The 22,624-nt window shown below is 44.7% G+C and overlaps 1 protein-coding gene and 1 pseudogene across 1 annotated transcript; both read left to right on the top strand.

Moving 5' to 3' along the window:
• The first annotated feature begins 17,963 nt into the window (after positions 1 to 17,963).
• On the top strand, positions 17,964 to 20,226 carry LOC147988398 (uncharacterized; annotated as a pseudogene).
• A 251-nt stretch (positions 20,227 to 20,477) lies between these two features.
• On the top strand, positions 20,478 to 21,707 carry LOC147988397 (uncharacterized). The gene is made up of 3 exons (XM_087534739.1): positions 20,478 to 20,638; positions 20,730 to 21,279; positions 21,366 to 21,707. The coding sequence occupies exons 1-3, from the start codon at positions 20,478 to 20,480 to the stop codon at positions 21,705 to 21,707; spliced, it is 1,053 nt and encodes a 350-aa protein (XP_087390865.1).
• The last annotated feature ends 917 nt before the right edge of the window (positions 21,708 to 22,624 follow it).

Below are 22,624 nucleotides of genomic sequence, written 5' to 3'. Positions count from 1 at the left end.
GACGTCGCTTTAAATGCTGCATACTGAACACAAAAGAAGTCCGGAGTTCAAATAAGTTTAAAAAACATTGAAGTGGCCATGTAACAGATGAGTTCTCGTCCGAAACCCTGATACTCTGAAAGAGTTTGTCCAGTTTGTACACGAAGTGCGTCCAGTTTTTGCCGTGACCCTCTCTACTCTTTCGCGCATGCTATGCGGGTGATATGATTATACCATGCCAAGTTTCAACATTTTCAGGATTCATATTGTAGTGATTTTCAATTTCACGGTCATTTAGCTCTCTAAACAATTAGGTAAATGACCGAAAAACAACAAATGATGTCAGAACATGTTGGAAATTGATGACGTCGCTTTGAACGCTGCATACTGAACACAAAAGAAGTCTGAAGTTCAAATAAGTTTAAAAAACATTGAAGTGGCCATGTAACAGATGAGTTCTCGTCCGAAACCCTGATACTCTGAAAGAGTTTGTCCAGTTTGTACACGAAGTGCGTCCAGTTTTTGCCGTGACCCTCTGTACTCTTTCGCGCATGCTATGCGGGTGATATGATGATACCATGCCAAGTTTCAACATTTTTAGGATTCATTTTGTAGTAATTTTCAATTTCACGGTCATTTAGCTCTCTAAACAATTAGGTAAATGACTGAAAAACAACAAATGATGTCAGAACATGTTGGAAATTGATGACGTCGCTTTAAATGCTGCATACTGAACACAAAAGAAGTCCGGAGTTCAAATAAGTTTAAAAAACATTGAAGTGGCCATGTAATAGATGAGTTCTCGTCCGAAACCCTGATACTCTGAAAGAGTTTGTCCAGTTTGTACACGAAGTGCATCCAGTTTTTGCCGTGACCCTCTCTACTCTTTCACGCATGCTATGCGGGTGATATCATTATACCATGCCAAGTTTCAACATTTTCAGGATTCATTTTGTAGTGATTTTCAATTTCACGGTCATTTAGCTCTCTAAACAATTAGGTAAATGACCGAAAAACAACAAATGATGTCAGAACATGTTGGAAATTGATGATGTTGCTTGTAACAGATGAGTTCTCGTCTGAAACCCTGATACTCCGAAAGAGTTTGTCCAGTTTGTACACGAAGTGCGTCCAGGTTTTCCCGTGACCCTCTCTACTCTTTCGTGCATGCTATGCGGGTGATATGATGATACCATGCCAAGTTTCAACATTTTCAGGATTCATTTTGTAGTGATTTTCAATTTCACAGTCATTTAGGTCTCTAAAACAATTAAGTGAATGACCGAAAAACAACGCATGATGGCAGAACATGTTGGAAATTGATGACGGCGCTTTGAATGCTGCATACTGAACACAAAAGAAGTCCGGAGTTCAAATAAGTTTAAAAACATTGAAGTGGCCGTGTAACAGATGAGTTCTCGTCCGAAACCCTGATACTCTGAAAGAGTTTGTCCAGTTTGTACACGAAGTGCATCCAGTTTTTCCCGTGACCCTCTCTACTCTTTCGCGCATGCTATGCGGGTGATATGATGATACCATGCCAAGTTTCAACATTTTCAGGATTCATTTTCTAGTGATTTTCAATTTCACGGTCATTTAGCTCTCTAAACAATTAGGTAAATGACCGAAAAACAACAAATGATGTCAGAACATATTGGAAATTGATGACATCACTTTAAATGCTGCATACTGAACACAAAAGAAGTCCGGAGTTCAAATAAGTTTAAAAAACATTGAAGTGGCCATGTAACAGATGAGTTCTCGTCTGAAACCCTGATACTCTGAAAGAGTTTGTCCAGTTTGTACACGAAGTGCGTCCAGTTCTTTCCGTGACCCTCTCTACTCTTTTGCGCATGCTATGCGGGTGATATGATGATACCATGCCAAGTTTCAACATTTTCAGGATTCATTTTGTAGTAATTTTCAATTTCACGGTCATTTAGCTCTCTAAACAATTAGGTAAATGACCGAAAAACAACAAATGATGTCAGAACATGTTGGAAATTGATGACGTCGCTTTAAATGCTGCATACTGAACACAAAAGAAGTCCGGAGTTCAAATAAGTTTAAAAAACATTGAAGTGGCCATGTAACAGATGAGTTCTCGTCCGAAACCCTGATACTCTGAAAGAGTTTGTCCAGTTTGTACACGAAGTGCGTCCAGTTTTTGCCGTGACCCTCTCTACTCTTTCGCGCATGCTATGCGGGTGATATGATTATACCATGCCAAGTTTCAACATTTTCAGGATTCATATTGTAGTGATTTTCAATTTCACGGTCATTTAGCTCTCTAAACAATTAGGTAAATGACCGAAAAACAACAAATGATGTCAGAACATGTTGGAAATTGATGACGTCGCTTTGAACGCTGCATACTGAACACAAAAGAAGTCTGAAGTTCAAATAAGTTTAAAAAACATTGAAGTGGCCATGTAACAGATGAGTTCTCGTCCGAAACCCTGATACTCTGAAAGAGTTTGTCCAGTTTGTACACGAAGTGCGTCCAGTTTTTGCCGTGACCCTCTGTACTCTTTCGCGCATGCTATGCGGGTGATATGATGATACCATGCCAAGTTTCAACATTTTTAGGATTCATTTTGTAGCAATTTTCAATTTCACGGTCATTTAGCTCTCTAAACAATTAGGTAAATGACTGAAAAACAACAAATGATGTCAGAACATGTTGGAAATTGATGACGTCGCTTTAAATGCTGCATACTGAACACAAAAGAAGTCCGGAGTTCAAATAAGTTTAAAAAACATTGAAGTGGCCATGTAATAGATGAGTTCTCGTCCGAAACCCTGATACTCTGAAAGAGTTTGTCCAGTTTGTACACGAAGTGCGTCCAGTTTTTGCCGTGACCCTCTCTACTCTTTCGCGCATGCTATGCGGGTGATATCATTATACCATGCCAAGTTTCAACATTTTCAGGATTCATTTTGTAGTGATTTTCAATTTCACGGTCATTTAGCTCTCTAAACAATTAGGTAAATGGCTGAAAAACAACAAATGATGTCAGAACATGTTGGAAATTGATGATGTTGCTTGTAACAGATGAGTTCTCGTCTGAAACCCTGATACTCCGAAAGAGTTTGTCCAGTTTGTACACGAAGTGCGTCCAGGTTTTCCCGTGACCCTCTCTACTCTTTCGTGCATGCTATGCGGGTGATATGATGATACCATGCCAAGTTTCAACATTTTCAGGATTCATTTTCTAGTGATTTTCAATTTCACAGTCATTTAGGTCTCTAAAACAATTAAGTGAATGACCGAAAAACAACGCATGATGGCAGAACATGTTGGAAATTGATGACGGCGCTTTGAATGCTGCATACTGAACACAAAAGAAGTCCGGAGTTCAAATAAGTTTAAAAACATTGAAGTGGCCGTGTAACAGATGAGTTCTCGTCCGAAACCCTGATACTCTGAAAGAGTTTGTCCAGTTTGTACACGAAGTGCATCCAGTTTTTCCCGTGACCCTCTCTACTCTTTCGCGCATGCTATGCGGGTGATATGATGATACCATGCCAAGTTTCAACATTTTCAGGATTCATTTTCTAGTGATTTTCAATTTCACGGTCATTTAGCTCTCTAAACAATTAGGTAAATGACCGAAAAACAACAAATGATGTCAGAACATATTGGAAATTGATGACATCACTTTAAATGCTGCATACTGAACACAAAAGAAGTCCGGAGTTCAAATAAGTTTAAAAAACATTGAAGTGGCCATGTAACAGATGAGTTCTCGTCTGAAACCCTGATACTCTGAAAGAGTTTGTCCAGTTTGTACACGAAGTGCGTCCAGTTTTTTCCGTGACCCTCTCTACTCTTTTGCGCATGCTATGCGGGTGATATGATGATACCATGCCAAGTTTCAACATTTTCAGGATTCATTTTGTAGTAATTTTCAATTTCACGGTCATTTAGCTCTCTAAACAATTAGGTAAATGACCGAAAAACAACAAATGATGTCAGAACATGTTGGAAATTGATGACGTCGCTTTAAATGCTGCATACTGAACACAAAAGAAGTCCGGAGTTCAAATAAGTTTAAAAAACATTGAAGTGGCCATGTAACAGATGAGTTCTCGTCCGAAACCCTGATACTCTGAAAGAGTTTGTCCAGTTTGTACACGAAGTGCGTCCAGTTTTTGCCGTGACCCTCTCTACTCTTTCACGCATGCTATGCGGGTGATATGATTATACCATGCCAAGTTTCAACATTTTCAGGATTCATATTGTAGTGATTTTCAATTTCACGGTCATTTAGCTCTCTAAACAATTAGGTAAATGACCGAAAAACAACAAATGATGTCAGAACATGTTGGAAATTGATGACGTCGCTTTGAACGCTGCATACTGAACACAAAAGAAGTCTGAAGTTCAAATAAGTTTAAAAAACATTGAAGTGGCCATGTAACAGATGAGTTCTCGTCCGAAACCCTGATACTCTGAAAGAGTTTGTCCAGTTTGTACACGAAGTGCGTCCAGTTTTTGCCGTGACCCTCTGTACTCTTTCGCGCATGCTATGCGGGTGATATGATGATACCATGCCAAGTTTCAACATTTTTAGGATTCATTTTGTAGTAATTTTCAATTTCACGGTCATTTAGCTCTCTAAACAATTAGGTAAATGACTGAAAAACAACAAATGATGTCAGAACATGTTGGAAATTGATGACGTCGCTTTAAATGCTGCATACTGAACACAAAAGAAGTCCGGAGTTCAAATAAGTTTAAAAAACATTGAAGTGGCCATGTAACAGATGAGTTCTCGTCCGAAACCCTGATACTCTGAAAGAGTTTGTCCAGTTTGTACACGAAGTGCGTCCAGTTTTTGCCGTGACCCTCTCTACTCTTTCGCGCATGCTATGCGGGTGATATCATTATACCATGCCAAGTTTCAACATTTTCAGGATTCATTTTGTAGTGATTTTCAATTTCACGGTCATTTAGCTCTCTAAACAATTAGGTGAATGGCTGAAAAACAACAAATGATGTCAGAACATGTTGGAAATTGATGATGTTGCTTGTAACAGATGAGTTCTCGTCTGAAACCCTGATACTCCGAAAGAGTTTGTCCAGTTTGTACACGAAGTGCGTCCAGGTTTTCCCGTGACCCTCTCTACTCTTTCGTGCATGCTATGCGGGTGATATGATGATACCATGCCAAGTTTCAACATTTTCAGGATTCATTTTGTAGTGATTTTCAATTTCACAGTCATTTAGGTCTCTAAAACAATTAAGTGAATGACCGAAAAACAACGCACGATGGCAGAACATGTTGGAAATTGATGACGGCGCTTTGAATGCTGCATACTGAACACAAAAGAAGTCCGGAGTTCAAATAAGTTTAAAAACATTGAAGTGGCCGTGTAACAGATGAGTTCTCGTCCGAAACCCTGATACTCTGAAAGAGTTTGTCCAGTTTGTACACGAAGTGCATCCAGTTTTTGCCGTGACCCTCTCTACTCTTTCGCGCATGCTATGCGGGTGATATGATGATACCATGCCAAGTTTCAACATTTTCAGGATTCATTTTCTAGTGATTTTCAATTTCACGGTCATTTAGCTCTCTAAACAATTAGGTAAATGACCGAAAAACAACAAATGATGTCAGAACATATTGGAAATTGATGACATCACTTTAAATGCTGCATACTGAACACAAAAGAAGTCCGGAGTTCAAATAAGTTTAAAAAACATTGAAGTGGCCATGTAACAGATGAGTTCTCGTCTGAAACCCTGATACTCTGAAAGAGTTTGTCCAGTTTGTACACGAAGTGCGTCCAGTTTTTGCCGTGACACTCTCTACTCTTTCGCGCATGCTATGCGGGTGATATGATTATACCATGCCAAGTTTCAACATTTTCAGGATTCATTTTGTAGTGATTTTCAATTTCACGGTCATTTAGCTCTCTAAACAATTAGGTAAATGACTGAAAAATAACAAATGATGTCAGAACATGTTGGAGATTGAAGACGTTGCTTTAAATGCTGCATACTGAACACAAAAGAAGTCCGGAGTTCAAATAAGTTTAAAAAACATTGAAGTGCCCGTGTAACAGATGAGTTCTCGTCTGAAACCCTGATACTCCGAAAGAGTTTGTCCAGTTTGTACATGAAGTGCGTCCAGTTTTTCCCGTGACCCTCTCTACTCTTTCGCGCATGCTATGCGGGTGATATGATGATACCATGCCAAGTTTCAACATTTTCATGATTCATTTTGTAGTGATTTTCAATTTCACGGTCATTTAGCTCTCTAAACAATTAGGTAAATGACCGAAAAACAACAAATGATGTCAGAACATGTTGGAAATTGATGACGGCGCTTTGAATGCTGCATACTGAACACAAAAGAAGTCCGGGGTTCAAATAAGTTTAAAAACATTGAAGTGGCCGTGTAACAGATGAGTTCTCGTCCGAAACCCTGATACTCTGAAAGAGTTTGTCCAGTTGTACACAAAGTGTGTCCAGTTTTTGCCGTGACCCTCTCTACTCTTTCGCGCATGCTATGCGGGTGATATGATGATACCATGCCAAGTTTCAACATTTTCAGGATTAATTTTGTAGTGATTTTCAATTTCACGGTCATTTAGCTCTCTAAACAATTAGGTAAATGACCGAAAAACAACAAATGATGTCAGAACATGTTGGAAATTGATGATGTCGCTTTAAATGCTTCATACTGAACACAAAAGAAGTCCGGAGTTCAAATAAGTTTGAAAAACATTGAAGTGGCCATGTAACAGATGAGTTCTCGTCCGAAACCCTGATACTCTGAAAGAGTTTGTCCAGTTTGTACACGAAGTGCGTCCAGTTTTTGCCGTGACCCTCTCTACTCTTTCGCGCATGCTATGCAGGTGATATGATTATACCATGCCAAGTTTCAACATTTTCAGGATTCATTTTGTAGTGATTTTCAATTTCACGGTCATTTAGCTCTCTAAACAATTAGGTAAATGACTGAAAAATAACATATGATGTCAGAACATGTTGGAGATTGATGACGTTGCTTTGAATGCTGCATACTAAACACAAACGAAGTCCGGAGTTCCAATAAGTTTAAAAACATTGAAGTGGCCGTGTAACAGATGAGTTCTCGTCCGAAACCCTGATACTCTGAAAGAGTTTGTCCAGTTTGTACACGAAGTGCGTCCAGTTTTTGCCGTGACCCTCTCTACTCTTTCGCGCATGCTATTCGGGTGATATCATTATACCATGCCAAGTTTCAACATTTTCAGGATTCATTTTGTAGTGATTTTCAATTTCACGGTCATTTAGCTCTCTAAACAATTAGGTAAATGGCTGAAAAACAACAAATGATGTCAGAATATGTTGGAAATTGATGATGTTGCTTGTAACAGATGAGTTCTCGTCTGAAACCCTGATACTCCGAAAGAGTTTGTCCAGTTTGTACACGAAGTGCGTCCAGGTTTTCCCGTGACCCTCTCTACTCTTTCGTGCATGCTATGCGGGTGATATGATGATACCATGCCAAGTTTCAACATTTTCAGGATTCATTTTGTAGTGATTTTCAATTTCACAGTCATTTAGGTCTCTAAAACAATTAAGTGAATGACCGAAAAACAACGCATGATGGCAGAACATGTTGGAAATTGATGACGGCGCTTTGAATGCTGCATACTGAACACAAAAGAAGTCCGGAGTTCAAATAAGTTTAAAAACATTGAAGTGGCCGTGTAACAGATGAGTTCTCGTCCGAAACCCTGATACTCTGAAAGAGTTTGTCCAGTTTGTACACGAAGTGCATCCAGTTTTTGCCGTGACCCTCTCTACTCTTTCGCGCATGCTATGCGGGTGATATGATGATACCATGCCAAGTTTCAACATTTTCAGGATTCATTTTCTAGTGATTTTCAATTTCACGGTCATTTAGCTCTCTAAACAATTAGGTAAATGACCGAAAAACAACAAATGATGTCAGAACATATTGGAAATTGATGACATCACTTTAAATGCTGCATACTGAACACAAAAGAAGTCCGGAGTTCAAATAAGTTTAAAAAACATTGAAGTGGCCATGTAACAGATGAGTTCTCGTCTGAAACCCTGATACTCTGAAAGAGTTTGTCCAGTTTGTACACGAAGTGCGTCCAGTTTTTGCCGTGACACTCTCTACTCTTTCGCGCATGCTATGTGGGTGATATGATTATACCATGCCAAGTTTCAACATTTTCAGGATTCATTTTGTAGTGATTTTCAATTTCACGGTCATTTAGCTCTCTAAACAATTAGGTAAATGACTGAAAAATAACAAATGATGTCAGAACATGTTGGAGATTGAAGACGTTGCTTTAAATGCTGCATACTGAACACAAAAGAAGTCCGGAGTTCAAATAAGTTTAAAAAACATTGAAGTGCCCGTGTAACAGATGAGTTCTCGTCTGAAACCCTGATACTCCGAAAGAGTTTGTCCAGTTTGTACATGAAGTGCGTCCAGTTTTTCCCGTGACCCTCTCTACTCTTTCGCGCATGCTATGCGGGTGATATGATGATACCATGCCAAGTTTCAACATTTTCATGATTCATTTTGTAGTGATTTTCAATTTCACGGTCATTTAGCTCTCTAAAACAATTAAGTGAATGACCGAAAAACAACGCATGATGTCAGAACATGTTGGAAATTGATGACGGCGCTTTGAATGCTGCATACTGAACACAAAAGAAGTCCGGGGTTCAAATAAGTTTAAAAACATTGAAGTGGCCGTGTAACAGATGAGTTCTCGTCCGAAACCCTGATACTCTGAAAGAGTTTGTCCAGTTGTACACAAAGTGTGTCCAGTTTTTGCCGTGACCCTCTCTACTCTTTCGCGCATGCTATGCGGGTGATATGATGATACCATGCCAAGTTTCAACATTTTCAGGATTCATTTTGTAGTGATTTTCAATTTCACGGTCATTTAGCTCTCTAAACAATTAGGTAAATGACCGAAAAACAACAAATGATGTCAGAACATGTTGGAAATTGATGATGTCGCTTTAAATGCTTCATACTGAACACAAAAGAAGTCCGGAGTTCAAATAAGTTTGAAAAACATTGAAGTGGCCATGTAATAGATGAGTTCTCGTCCGAAACCCTGATACACTGAAAGAGTTTGTCCAGTTTGTACACGAAGTGCGTCCAGTTTTTGCCGTGACCCTCTCTACTCTTTCGCGCATGCTATGCAGGTGATATGATTATACCATGCCAAGTTTCAACATTTTCAGGATTCATTTTGTAGTGATTTTCAATTTCACGGTCATTTAGCTCTCTAAACAATTAGGTAAATGACTGAAAAATAACATATGATGTCAGAACATGTTGGAGATTGATGACGTTGCTTTGAATGCTGCATACTAAACACAAACGAAGTCCGGAGTTCAAATAAGTTTAAAAACATTGAAGTGGCCGTGTAACAGATGAGTTCTCGTCCGAAACCCTGATAGTCTGAAAGAGTTTGTCCAGTTTGTACACGAAGTGCGTCCAGTTTTTGCCGTGACCCTCTCTACTCTTTCGCGCATGCTATGCGGGTGATATGATGATACCATGCCAAGTTTCAACATTTTCAGGATTCATTTTGTAGTGATTTTCAATTTCACGGTCGTTTAGCTCTCTAAAACAATTAGGTAAATGACCGAAAAACAACAAATGATGTTAAAACATGTTGGAAATTGATGACGTCGCTTTGAATGCTGCATACTGAACACAAAAGAAGTCCGGAGTTCAAATAAGTTATTAAAAATAAAAAAGAGGTGCGATGCTGGTTAATTTGCTTCAAGCCATTCGGAATAGTGTAGACTGCACTGCACATAGGTCAGTGCAATCTATGCTATTCCGCAAGGCTTGAAGCTAATCAACATGTAGGTGAGCATTGCAACTCTTCGTCATTGTCTGTGCACTCACGGCTTATAAACCGCTCATACTGCCTCTCTCTTGGCGAGGTGGGACTAAAAATCAGCTTACAAAGAAACTCTAGTACCGGTTCATGGCATGAACCGGTACTAAAGGTCTTCGTGGGGGCCCCAGACTTATCATAGCCTGACACAGCCTCATTAGTACCGGTTCGTGGCATGAACCGGTACTAAAGGTTACCCACGAACCGGTACTAATGATGCCCGCCCGCCTAGCCGTTGGAACCGGCACTAATGGTCACATTAGTGCCGGCTCAAATTCAAACCGGCACTAATGTGCTTCACATTTGACCCTTTTTCTACTAGTTCTCGTCAACCTTGTAAAAAATAAAATATTGATGTGAGTAATTTAAATGAATCCTTAATTTTGTTGTGTGGCTTCCAATAAAGGAGAGATGGCAGATAATCAGTGGATGTATAGTGGGTTTTTTCGTCGGAATCAAGTAACAATAGAGTGGGTCGAGAAAACTGATGTGTTTTTGAAAGAGATATTCCGTAGTCCAATGAGGATGGTGCCAGAATGCCCGTGTGCCAGATGAAAGAGGCGTATCCGCAGAGATAAGAGTGAGATGACTAAGCACCTTCGCACGCATGGATTTATGCCCAACTTTAATATGCCGATAAACTTTGCCCAGCGGGACCGTGGTAGAGAGGATGTGATACGACAACGCGTCGCTGGTTATGAGGACGATGGGGTTAGAGACATGCTATATGATGTCTTTGCTGCACAGCCAACACCTCCGTCACATTCAGCGAATGAACCGGAGGAGCCGGAGGAAACCGCAAAGGCCATCCTGGAAATCTTGGCCTCGTCAAAGAAACCTCTCTATGAGGGTGCCAAGCTGTCTGTGCTGGATGCCATCTCGCAACTGATGGCAGTCAAGGCTGAGTACGGCTGTAGCCGAGGTTGCTTCGAAGCATTTCTAGGAGTATGGGCTAACAGCCTGCCTGAGGGCCATGAACTACCGAAAACCATGTACGTTACGAAGAAAATCATGAAGGCGCTCTCCATGGACTATGAGAAAATACATGTTTGTCCAAAGAATTGCCTTTTGTTTAGGCATGAGTATGCGGATGACAAGTACTGTAGGAAGTGCGGTTCCTCTCAGTATATTGAGGTGGTCGATAAGCATGGTCAGAAGCAGCAGCTAAAAATCCCTGTGAAGGTTGTTCGGTGTCTTGATTTTATAAAAAGACTGCAGCGCCTTTTCATCACCGAGGAGTCTGCCAAAATGATGAAGTGGCACAGGGAAGGGAAAAGGTACAATCCAAAAAAAATTGTACATCCATCAGGAGGTGAAGCATGGAAGTCATTCGATATAGAGTACCCGGAGGAAGCAGCCGAGGCTGGGAATGTCAGAATTGCTATAATAGGTGATGGGTTCAATCCATATGGTATGTCGTCTAATCCATACAGCTGTTGGCCCATATTTGTTATTCCACTCAATCTCCCTCCTGGCGCCATAATGCAACGCAAGACCATGTTCCTGTCGCTTATAATTCCAGGGCCTGAATATTCGGGGAAGAATTTGAGTCTGTTTATGCAGCCGTTGGTGGATGATTTGCACCATTCTTGGTACTTCCCGAGGTTGACATACGACTGACATCTGCAGAAAAATTTCTTGATGAAAGTTTGGCTACAATATTGCATGCATGACTTTCCCGGTTATGCCCTGTTCTGCGGATGGTGTACAAGTGGAAAGATGCCTTGCCCAGTGTGCATGTAGGCCTTAATTTTCATTTGGCTGAAGAAGGGTGGCAAGTATGTTGCATTTGACCTGCATCGACAGTTCCTCCCTCCAGACCATCCTGATAGGGAAGACAAGAAGAACTTCACAAAAGGCAAAGTTTTCCATGAAGTAAACGAGATTCCAACGTTTTCTGGTGCGGATGTGCTTGCTCAGCTGAAAGCTCTTAAGCCTGCCGGTGAAGGGAAAGGCATAGGCAAAGGCAAAGCCACAGGCAAAGACAAGGGCGAGGGCAAAGGAAAAGGTAAAGGGAATTTTTTTTGAAGGATATGGTGAGATGCACAACTGGACTCACATTACCCCCTTCACGCAGCTTCCCTATTTTAAGGACCTCAAACTTCCATACAACATAGACGTGATGCACACCGAAAAGAATGTCGCAGAGTCCCTTTTTCACACGATCCTCAACATTCCTGATAAGACAAAGGATAATGTTAATGCTAGAGTTGATCAACAGAATATTTGTGATAGACCACGTCTACACATGCAGCCTCCCACAGGCAGTCGAAAATCTTGGTTCAAGCCAGATGCTGACTTCGTACTTAAAAAGGATCATAAGATGGAGGCATTCAAGTGGCTGAAACACATCGTGAAGTTCACTGATGGTTATGCGTCGAATATAAGTAAGGGGGTCAATCTTTCAACGGGCAGAGTGACCGGGCTCAAGAGTCATGACTATCATGTATGGATTGAGCGGATTATGCCGGTGATGGTTTGGGGCTATGTTCCCGAGCGTGTCTGGCGTGTGCTTGCGGAGTTAAGCCATTTCTTCCGCACGCTTTGTGCTAAAGAAGTATGTCCCGAGAAGATAAAAGAAATGCATAAGAAGGCGCCGGAGTTGATATGCAAGCTAGGGAAGATCTTCCCGCCAGGCTTCTTTACTCCGATGACACATCTCATTTTGCACCTCCCGAATAAGGTATTGTTGGGGGGCCCTGTGCAGAATCGTTGGCAGTACGGCCCTGAGAGACAGAACAAGCATCTGAGACAGAAATGTGGAAACAAAGCTAAGATTGAAGCTTCCATAGCCGAGGCAGTTATCCTAGAGGAGGTGGCAGACCTCAGGACAGCCTACTATCCGGACCATGTTCCCACGTTGCACAATAAGGTGTCTCGATACAATACAGAAGAACCCAAGTATAAACCCAAGTTGCCTCTATTCATTGGGCAAGGTGGTAGGGCTGGATGCTCGAAACCTTATCTCATGCCACGAGATGAGTGGGAGGATGTCATGTTCTATATCTTGCACAACATCAAGGAAGTTGAGGATGAGTGGATGAGGTAATACCTTTGCACCATTATTTTAGTCAATTTGTTATGTTCACTTTGCCTAGTTCCTATACCGTTGTTCTTATTGTAGTCGATTCGTTGAAGAAGAATGGACGGGAATGCTGCCTCCTACTGAAGCGGGGGCACTTGCTCTTCTCCGAAAGGGTGCTGATGGAAGGAAAAATTTCATTGCGTGGTTCATGGAGAAAGTAATTTTTCACACTTCCCTATTACCTATTTCAATTAAACTCATTCACCCTATAATTTCAATTAAACTCATGCACCCTATAATTTCAATTAAACTTGTAGGGAAATGATCCGACCGAATCAATGGATGAAGAATTGAGATGGGTTTCCATGGGTTTTGACCCTGTCGTCATGACATGCCAAAAGTATGATGTGAATGGGTATCGCTTCCATACAGAGGAGCACCAGAACAGTCGGCCTGATCCCAAAACCATAAATACTGGAGTCTTCACTGAAGGAGATAATAAAGTAGATTACTACGGAAGGGTAGGAAAAATATACGAGCTTACATTCAAACGTGGCCGCGAACACCTAAGTCTCACTATGTTCAAATGCCGATGGTTCGACCCCAAAAAGGGTCTGAGACATACGCCTTCTGTTGGTTTAGTTGAAGTTAAACCATCAACCGTCTATGCCGGAGCTGATCTCTTTATCGCCGCTACCCAGGCCACACAAGTATATTATCTGCCTTACCCATGCCAGAAAGAGTACCTAAAGGGTTGGGAAGTTGTGTTCAAGGTGTCGCCGCATGGTAAGCTACCGGACCCAAACGATGATGATTACTACAACATAAACCCCATGACATACGAGGGAGTGTTCTATCAAGAGGAACATGGTGACGTGGTCCGAAACAACGAGGATGATAACTTGGGTTATGTTGACCTAGACCCAAACGACGACGACACACAGATTGATGGTGAGGCAGTTGTGAATCAAAGAGACATAATTATGCTTGAAAAGTTAAATGAAGACGCTGACGATGAGGAAGAGCCTCCACCTCCGTCATACAACAAAGAAGATATGTGTGATAGTGATGATGAGACCGGTCCACAAATAGATTACAATAGTGATGATTCATATGGGTTCTAGAAAATGTAAGTTCTTTTAATGATCATTACAATAGTATGCTTAATGTGCTCTTCTGGTATTAATGTTTTTCCTGTATGCTTGTTTAATTGATATCCTTACTAGTTGTTTATTCTCTTCTCAATGCAGGTTTGCTAATCATGGGCAAGTCCAGCGGCGCCAGTTTCCTCAGTAAATTCAAAGGACTTACTCGGAGTGGACGAGCCCACAAGGTTCCCTCCCGACTACACGAGGATGACACCTCACAGGGAGGTGGAGGGGTCGGGGGAGGAGACCCTAGAGGAGGAGGCGGTGGGGGGAGAGCCCCTAGAGGAGGAGGAGGTGGGGGGAGAGGCAGCCGGGACAAAAAACTCCGGGTCGTGTCCGAAATAGGAGGGTCTTCTTCGATGCCCTCCTATACAGAGGCACCATCTGAGTCTGAGGAGGAGGAGTATGTTCCTGATGGCGAGGACGAGGAGGGTGAGGAGGAGGAGGGCGAGGAGGAGGAGGGTGAGGAGGAGGAGGGCGAGGAGGAGGAGGGCGAGGAGGAGGGTGAAGAGGAGGGCGAGGAGGGTGGAGGGGATGTTGATCCCGAGTTGTGGGGTGACTTGCCACCGGGTGCTCCGCAGGGGTGGCTGCGTGGTAATGCCGGACTACCTACACCACCTTCTATCGAGGAGCACAAGTGGCTCATTGAACCTGTGGGGACAGATTAAGTGCCTCTCAATCATATTTTCAACACATGACAACATTTTCTTATTGTACACATGGCAATCATTTAATTCTTTTGCAGAAACTGGATCCTTCGCGGAAAGGGCCGTAAACCGAATGGTCTTATCACTGTCCTGTTGAAGGAGTTTTGGCCTAGCCTATTCTGCCCGCAGCCAGACAGGGACCCGCAGCTGCGGGTTTTGGCCACGAGCTAGGCCCACTACGAGGCTTGCAGGAATGCGGAGTACGGGACGGCCGCTAAGGCCGTGATCACCAAATTTTGGGTAAGTTCTCTTCTAAATCACTTGTCTTCAGTTTTGTTCATAGTTTATCATTGAATCACTCAACTCATGCCTTGTTTGCTTCTGGTTTATGCATGATTGCAGCAACTCTATAGAGTTCTTGACGAGCACAAGGCCAGAGCCGACATGGTCTTGCTTGCGGCTATGAAGAAGAAAGCTCGTCAGTTGCAGTACGAGGTGCGTTGGGTTGCCGTCTCGCAGTACTACCACGTCTACCTGCAACAAAAGATGACCAAAACTCAAGCGCAGAGGCAACGACTTACCTTGAACAGGGAGCAGTTCATGATGGTAACTATTACTAACTTATCATTGTTTCAAGCAGTCAACTATATGTTTCGTGCTCACATGTCATGATTCCAAAATTTGCATAGGTTGTTCCTCGTTGGTGCTATGGAAGGCATGACGGATGGGCAAGTTTGGTGGATAGGTGGCTCGGCGACGATGCAGAGTTTGCTGCCAAGAGCATCAAGGCCCGGGCTAACCGTGGAAAAGACGGGACACACGGCTAAGGAAACAGGAACCACTGGGGCTTCAAGGCCATGAAGGTACATCTATATGCATGATGCATTTTTGTTCTTCTTTACCGTCATGTTCTTATGTATGGCTAACTTCTGTTTGACGTTGCAGGAGGACAAGTTGAAGAGGCCGCTCTCAGACATTGAGTCGTGGAAGCTGGCCCGCGAGCGGAGTCATCCCAAGGAGGGCGAGAGCCAGTACTACGGCAAGACCGAGGAGCACCTGGATTCTTACACTCAGCACTATCAGAAGTTGCATCTGGATGTTCCTGTTCCTGAGGTCGCCCAGTCTCAGATCAATGACACGGCGGTGGTGGCCATCCAGGGGAAGTCACATGGCCGGTATCTGTGTTTCGATGGCTTGATAACTCCTTCGATCTCGTACACACGGCTTCGGTCTACCAACCCGAGCCAGTTAGAGAGTACGGGGCGTTCACAGACTCCCTTAGCCCGCCAGCATGCTATAAGTACTTCCCCTTTATCTTTTTCTCTCTAGCATTCTCAGTTCATTTTCAGCATTGCTCACTTAGAAACAACCTAAATTATGTAGGCATATAAGGCCTTTGTCGAGCATAGGAATCTCGAGGTGCGAGAGTACTTGCAACGAGTGAAGGCAAATGATGATTACAACCGTGAGATGATGGCGGTTAGTTTTGCCCTCTTAAAACCAAGCTAAATTTTTGCACTTTCATTCCTTCGGACCTTCTAGTTTGCTTGTTTAACTAACATCCAGGCTATGTTGGCGTGTTGGAGTAACCGCACGGATCCACCACAAATGGGACCCCCACCACCACCTGCGGGAGAACCCCCACACGTGCCCACGTTCGATGAATGGGTGGCACTAGGCAGTGATGGTCCGGTTAGTACATTTGCCTAACTACTGGCAAACTAGTTCTCGTTCATTCAACACTATCATATCATATTTACCGTTAGAATCTTTTCTGAAACATGTAAGGGACCGGTGGCTCGATTACTGCTCTGTCGACCCCAGTCACTCCGATCTGGCAGAGTGATGGTGGTCGCGGTGGCGGTTTTGGCGGAGGTGGTCTTGGTGGTGGTGGTTTTGGCGGAGGTGGTCTTGGTGGTGGTTTTGGCGGAGGTGGTCTTGCTTGATGTCGATGATGATTCCGTGCATGTGGCCGTCGTGCCATGCCTTTCATGTTGCTACTTTTATGATGTTCCATGTCTTGCACTACTTTTATATATGTTCATGAACTTCCGCCGGTGATGAACTTGACTATGTTTAGATGATGAACTGTCATATTTCTGCATAATTCCATATTATTCTGCTTTGAAATGCTGTCAAATGAACATGACTAGGTTTAGATGATGAACTGTCATATTTCTGCATAATTTCATCTATGCCAACGGCTTTGCCGTAGGCATAGCCCTGCCGCCAGGAGAAACCAGGGGAAGACACGTGGTAGGACTATGCCTACGGCAAAGCCGTCGGCATAGATTCCATCTGCATAGCACTGCCACCAGGAGCACCACGGGACGCCACGTGGCAGAGGTACGCCGACGGCTAGGCCGTCGGCATAGATTTCTACCTATGCCGACGGCCAAGCTGTCGGCGTACCTCTGCCATGTGGCGTCCCATGACTCGTCAGCGCTTTTGACGGCGCCGTCCGTTGCCGTCAGAAGGGAAAACACTGCCGACGGCTAAACTATGCCGACGGCTGACCCCGGCCGTCGGCATAGGTCCCTATGCCGACGGCTATACTACACCGACGGTCTGACAAGACTACGCTGACGATATCTACGCCGACGGGTCTATGCCGACGGCAGCCGTAGGCATAGATCTATGCCGACGGCAAAGGACCTATGCCGACGGCAGCCGTAGGCATAGATCTATGCCGACGGCAAAGGACCTATGCCGACGGCCCCTAGCTGTAGGCATAGACCGCGAGTCCGATAGTGACATATGAACGACGATATTCAACTTTTGTTTGCAGGAATATATGTAGTTGCTGCTGAATTTTTAAAAAACACTGCTATTGTTAATTTGGCATATTAGACTGACATGGTGACATGTTCCTTTTTGTGGCCCGGTCTAGAGATTTACAATTTAAAGTACAAGCTCTATTAGCATCATTAATCCTTTAGTACTGAATATGGAAAACTTAAGAACAATCACTTAATTTTTCTCTCATCTAAAGTGTGTGGGTCTTCATCCACGGGTGGTGGTCGTGGTTTTGCCTGGCAGAGTGATGGGTCTGTCGAGAGGCCGTTCTTGGGCCCTTCAGGTGGCTTCGTCGAGGGGCCCTCGGATCCGGGTCATCGGCAGCGACAAGGTTACTGAGGCTATCGGGGTGGTCGGGGAGGCCGAGGGGGCCGATACCGTCCACGTCCCCTGCTACCTCCTGTTGTTGTTGACCAGACGACAGTTGACGGGGCTGCTGACGAGCCTCTGTTGCCTGGCCACGCTATGGAGGTGGTGACGGCTCTTGCCTCTATGCAGGTTCCTGAGAACGAGGTTATGACCGATGTGTCTGCGGAGTTGACAGATAGGTCTAAGGCTGAGAGGGCATCCAAGTGGGCGCGTAGGAAGGTAAAGATGCTTTGCTATCGTTGCGGAGACAAGGGTCACTTCATTGGGAGTGTGTGGCTATGTTATGTGATACCTGCGGTAAACTAGCACATGACTTTGGGGAGTGTCCGCTGCTGTGAGATCAGGCACCGTCGCTCATGATGTATGGAGTGTACTGTACTGAGTTAACTTTTTTTGAATCTCCAAATGAGCGAGAGGTTTCTGATGAGTCCACGAGTATGACCACGGGGATAGTCAAGGTCACCAGAGGGGAGGTGTCTGAGACGCAGATCGTGCAGAGGCTCCGTGAGTTGGCTCCTGGGGAGTTCCAGTGGGACCTTGTCAGCCTCACTGATAGGATGTTCAGGGTTGAGTTTCCTTCTATGGAGGATCTGCAGAGGTTGTTGAGCTTTGGGATGTGTAAGGTGCCGGGAACGGATGGTATCCTTGAGTTTCAAGAGTGGAAGCTTGTTGAACCTCAGGGCAAGTCGCTTACTCAGGCATGGCTGCGATTGTCCGGGGCTCCCTCCAGGCTGCTGCAGGATGCTCGGGTTGTGGCCAGTATGGGCATTTTAGTGGGGAAGCCTGAGCGTGTGGACATGGAGTTCACCAGAGCTCATGGGATTGCTCGGGTTTTGGTTAGTATTTTGAACATTGAGTATGTACCGGAAGTGGTTAAGTGGGCTTATCGAGGCAGAATTTATGATCTGCTTATTGAGTTTTAGGATGAGAGCCTTCTAGTTGCGCCGGCTCATGACTCTGATGTGGATATACACGAGGGTGATGGCGGTGCGGGGGTACGGGAGTCGCCGGTCGAGGACCCTGGACGATAGCTATCCAAGGGGCCGGGGCCCGAGCTTGCGTCTACCGGGGATGGAACAGTCCCACCCATCGTGGTACCTTCTACGACTCTGAGATTTGGGTCCTTTGAGCCTTCTTTTGCTCCCCCGAGGCTGTGGAGTGATCGGGTTGAGTCCGAGGAGGCTTTTGAGCTTGAGTTACCGGCTATGGGGTTGGAGGGTGCTGTGGACACGATTCCTGGGGGTCGGCAGGTGGCCACTCCCTCTCGTGCTCAGCACACGGTACCTCCTCAGGAGGTGACGCAGCTTGTCGTACCTGGCTTGTTGGGTGGGGCCCTGGGGCAGGCGGCCTCGGGTTGCTCTCCTTCTGCCGGGGCAGGTGGCCCCCATGTCCTTTTCTTCGCCGGGAGGGAGTATGGGGCAGGTGGCCTCGGATACCTCCTATCCCGTCGCGTCTACTTTGCGGTTGATGGCGGTTCTGCCTTCGGGAGAGGGCTCGGGGCAGGTGGCCTCGGAGCTTCCTCCCCCTTCGGCGCATGTGCGGGTAGCTTCTCCCGTGCTGGGTGGGGACTGAGGGCAGGTGGCCCTTGTTCGGACTCCACCACCCACCCTGCCAGCTTCGTCGGGCGGGGCGCGCCACGAGTCTGCGGAGAGTGCTTGCCCTCTCTCGGGCGAGACTGTGGGTGAGCCCATGCAGTTGGATCGGCCAGCTGGTTGGGGGGCGGCAGGAGGCCGGACCCCGACCGCGATCTCTCGGGAGGAGGTCATTGCATTTGGAGGGATTCAGGATCCGGTATCTAAGGGGCACCAGATGAGCGGCCGTCTCCAGACACAACCGGATGTGGACGACATTCAGCAACGGTGCGGCATGAGGGCGGCCAAGCTTCGTGACGTGGAGGTCACTACTGGTATGTCCGTCAATACCTCTAATTCTATTTTGCCTTTTTCAAATGATGAGATTGTTCAAAATGCAAATCAATTAGGAGTCTCGTTGGGTAGTAATGACACTAAAATCTCTAATTCTGTTAATGATCTTCTAGACCTAGAGGTTGAGCGGGCCTTAGAGATGATTCGTAATATTGCGGCTGTTAAGCCCATGAGTGATTCTGAGGTTGATGCACTCGGGGTCAGGGTGCTCGACAATTTTTGTGCGGATCTTATGCAACCTAATACTGACGAGGATGTAGAGGCTGATTCTACCGAGATAGTTTTGGCTAGCAACTCTGAGACTGGTTGTGAGGACCAGTTGCAGAGTCAAACTATTCCCAACCGCAAGTGGAAATGAAAGGTATACCCGGCATCCATAGTGCGTAGGAGTGCTAGGATTCGTACGACAAAAAAAATTCCATGATGATCTATGAAAGGAATATTCTGGAATAGCAGAGGTCTAAAGGACTTGGCTAAACGAAGGTTTCTTGCTGAGGCATCTGTCGAGCATTGTTTAGATTTTATCGCTCTATCGGAGACATGTAGAGATAACTTCGCGCCTCAATTTCTAAATACTTTATCGGGTGGTATAGATTTTGACTGGCATTGCCTGCCGCCGAGAGGGAGGTCGGGTGGAATCCTTCTCGGAGTTAGGTGCGAAGCGCTTGAGGTTCGCAGTGTGGCCATGGGAGAGTTTGCTGTTAAGTTTAGGGTGCAGTCGAAGGTTGATGGGTTTAATTGGGCCCTTGTTGCGGTATATGGTGCTGCACAGCCCGAGCTTAAGCCCGAGTTCTTGGCTGATCTTGTTCGGATTTGTGGTTCCGAACAGTTGCCCATCCTGGTGGGGTGATTTCAATATTATTAGACGGCGTGAGGATAAGAACAATGATAATTTTGATGGCCATTGGTCGTTCATGTTTAATACTATCATTGAAAGTTTGGACCTGCGAGAAATTGAGCTCTCGGGTAGAAAATTTACCTGGGCGAACGCGATGCCAAATCCGACGTATGAGAAGTTGGATCGAGTGTTGGCCAGCGTCGATTGGGAACAGAAGTTTCCCCTGGTGACTGTCCAGGCCTTGTCCCGTGGTATTTATGACCATACGCCGTTATTTGTCGACTCTGGTGAACCCACCCACCTGGGGAACAAAAATGTGTTCTCCTTTGAGATGGCTTGGTTTGAACGTGATGGCTTCCTTGATCTCGTGGCCAGAGAGTGGGCTAAGGAGTCAGGAGGGAGGACTGCGCTTCAGCGCTGGCAGAATAAGATTAGGCACTTGAGGAGTTTCCTACGTGGGTGGGCTAAGCATCTTAGTGGGATTTATAAGGTCGAAAAGGAAAAGCTCCTTGCCCTTATTCAATCTCTGGATGTAAAAGCAGAAACCACGATACTGCCGGCCGCGGAGCTTCATGCCAAGCTCGAGGCGGAATTGAGGCTGAAAGAACTTTTTAGAGAAGAAGAGTTGAAGTGGGCGTTGCGGGCCAAGGTCCGGCGAGTAGTCCAGGGGACGCGAACACCCAATTTTTTCACATGATCGCTAACGGTAAGCATCGAAAGAAGAGGATCTTTCAGCTTGAGCAAGATGAGGGTACAATTATAGGACATGAAAACCTAAAATTGTACATTACTGAGTACTATAAGCTGATGTTTGGCCCTCCAGAAGAGAACTGCGTGTCTCTGGACGAGTCAAGGGTTGAGGATATTCCTCAGCTCACAGCGGTGGAGAATGATATTCTTGCGGCTCCTTTCTCGGAGAAAGAGGTGCTGGAGGCCATCTCGCAAATGAAGAATAACAAGGCGCCGGGCCCTGATGGATTCCCAGCGGAGTTTTATAAGAAATGCTGGCATATCATTAAAGGGGATTTGTTGCCTATGTTTAATGATTTGTTTGCTGGACAGCTTCATCCTTTTTAGCTCAATTTTATAACGATCACCCTTCTTCCTAAGAAAACAGAGGCTGTGAGAATTGAGCAATTCAGGCCAATCTGTCTTCTTAATGTTAGTTTCAAAATTTTCTCCAAGGTTGGGACCAATAGGCTCACAAAGATTGCGCATACTATTGTGCAGCCTACCCAATCTGCTTTCATGCCGGACAGGAATATCCTTGAGGGGGTAGTGGTCCTTCATGAAACGCTCCATGAAATCCACACAAAAAAACTAGATGGGGTTGTTTTCAAGTGGATTTCGAAAAAGCATACGACAAAGTCAAATGGCCATTCCTTCAACAGGCTTTGCGTATGAAGGGTTTTGATGAAGCTTGGCGACGCCAGGTATAATCCTTGACGCAAAAGGGGAGCGTTGGAATTAAAGTAAATGATGATATTGGGCACTATTTCGAGACACACAAGGGCCTGAGACAAGGAGATCCAATGTCCCCTATTTTGTTCAACATTGTGGTTGACATGTTGGCAATCCTAATAGGTCAGGCAAAGGAGGCCGATCAGGTGGGTGGCTTGGTGCCCAACCTAGTTGATGGGGGTGTCCATTCTGCAGTACACTGATGATACTATCATCTTTATGGAGCATGACCTGGCAAAAGCGAGAAATATGAAGCTGGTGCTATGTTTATTTGAACAATTGTCTGGGTTAAAGATTAACTTTCATAAAAGCGAGTTGTTCTGCTTTGGTAGAGCCAAGGAGGAACATGAGGCTTATAGGCAATTGTTTGGATGTGAATTAGGGGCTTTACCTTTTACCTACCTAGGTATACCCATTCACCATCGTAAGCTCACAAACCGAGAGTGGAAATGCATCGAGGATCGGTTTGAAAAGAAACTTAGTTGCTGGAAGGGCAAACTTATGTCATATGGAGGCCATTTAATTCTTATTAA

This window comes from Triticum urartu, chromosome 1A, assembly GCF_056163025.1.
Source record: "Triticum urartu cultivar PI428250 chromosome 1A, HENAU_Tu73, whole genome shotgun sequence".
NCBI lineage: Eukaryota > Viridiplantae > Streptophyta > Magnoliopsida > Poales > Poaceae > Triticum > Triticum urartu.
The sequence above is the reverse complement of the archived record's forward strand: the minus strand, read 5'-3'. Positions and strand labels throughout refer to the sequence as shown.